Source organism: Trypanosoma grayi (assembly GCF_000691245.1).
Source record: "Trypanosoma grayi strain ANR4 Tgr_2106_V1, whole genome shotgun sequence".
Taxonomy (NCBI): domain Eukaryota; phylum Euglenozoa; class Kinetoplastea; order Trypanosomatida; family Trypanosomatidae; genus Trypanosoma; species Trypanosoma grayi.
In genome coordinates, this window is record NW_008827724.1 from 1 (window position 1) to 1,340 (window position 1,340).

A 1,340-nucleotide genomic window follows, 5' to 3' on the forward strand; every position below is an offset into this window, starting at 1 on the left:
CGTCACAGCACGTCTCTCGACAGGGTGAGGATAGAATTGCTTTTGTAATCATATCGCTTGGTGGGGCAGAACCGCCAGCGGAAAAACGATGGCCGCTAACGCGTGAAGAGCCGCCAACACTACGCGAGGGCGGCGGCAGGGAAAACATTGCCCCAAGGAGTGCGCAGTATTGCGCCACCCAGGGCGGGTATTCACACCGTCACCGCTTAGGAGACACGAATTCCTTCGCATCACCACAGCACAGCAGCACGACATCCTGGCAGCAACGTATGTACTAGAAGCAGCAGGGACACAATCAAAAAACAAAAAAGACCGTACAACAGATAGAGTCCGAAAGAAAACAAAAGCATCATCTTGTGTCAGTAGCAATACATATGGGGAATTTGTGTTTTCAGTTAGAGGCAAAAAATCTCTTCAATCCTTTTCTGCAGTGATTCATGTATGCTGATAGCAAAAAAACAAAAAACAAAAAAACAACAACTGAGTTCAATATTCAGCACACCTTCAAGCAGTGAGCAATACAGATTCGGTGAAACAACACACTATGCCTAAACTTGCAGAATGCCCGTCAACCGTGAACAAGCCCAGAGCATTTGGGTTTCCAAAGCAATAATTAATACCCTACACAAATGTCGCCAAATGTGCAGGAAACAAAGAGCAATTAGATAATCTTGATGGGTGTCCCAATCAATTATACTCTTTCATATTTTTCCCGGAATAGCACAGCTAAATCCGCGGCAGCGCCGCCATCGCTGTTTAGAAATACATCTGCACCCATACTCTGCGGCATCACACGATGCTCGTGGTAGATCAGGGAGCCATAAGAACTGAGGTGGCGATGAACACAAACAGAACCGACATTAGCAGAGCAGCCGCAATGCTGCCGTCGGAGTTACGTTTTATTTCATACTGTTCGGTGTCTTCTGCGCTGCTGGTCCCTTCTGCTTCCCTCTGGCGCTTTTCCGTCCCACCATCCACCACCGGCTTCTCCTCCTCTTCCTCCTCGTCGTCGAGCGAATTGGGCAGTGCAGTATCAGCGGTAACTTCGCTTTCCTGCGTTTCCTTCTTACTTGTACGACTAACTCTCTTCCGTTTAGTCTTTCTTTTCTTCTTTGACTCAGGGCTGGTCGGCTTAGAAAGACGACTGCTCCCGTCAGGGGCAACTGTGCACACTTCGTCGTACTTGGGACACACAATGCCGCCGCTGGAGAAGGTCGCTCTCGGCTGAAGCACCCCGTCCTCAGGGCAAGGATACCACTCGTCGTCGCCGCGGTACCGCACCAGCACACCCGTAGTCGTGCACCGCACCTCCGCGCACACGTCACCAACACGCGTGCCCT

The 1,340-nt window shown here is 50.4% G+C and overlaps 1 protein-coding gene across 1 annotated transcript; it reads right to left on the minus strand.

The window, feature by feature from the left end:
- Positions 1-810: 810 nt before the first annotated feature.
- On the minus strand, positions 811-1,340 carry DQ04_21061000 (putative surface protease GP63, putative,metallopeptidase; the record flags this gene model as incomplete). Its single annotated transcript, XM_009317978.1, has 1 exon — positions 811-1,340. A coding segment is annotated over one exon (530 nt), but the record flags the coding sequence as incomplete, so codon positions are not given.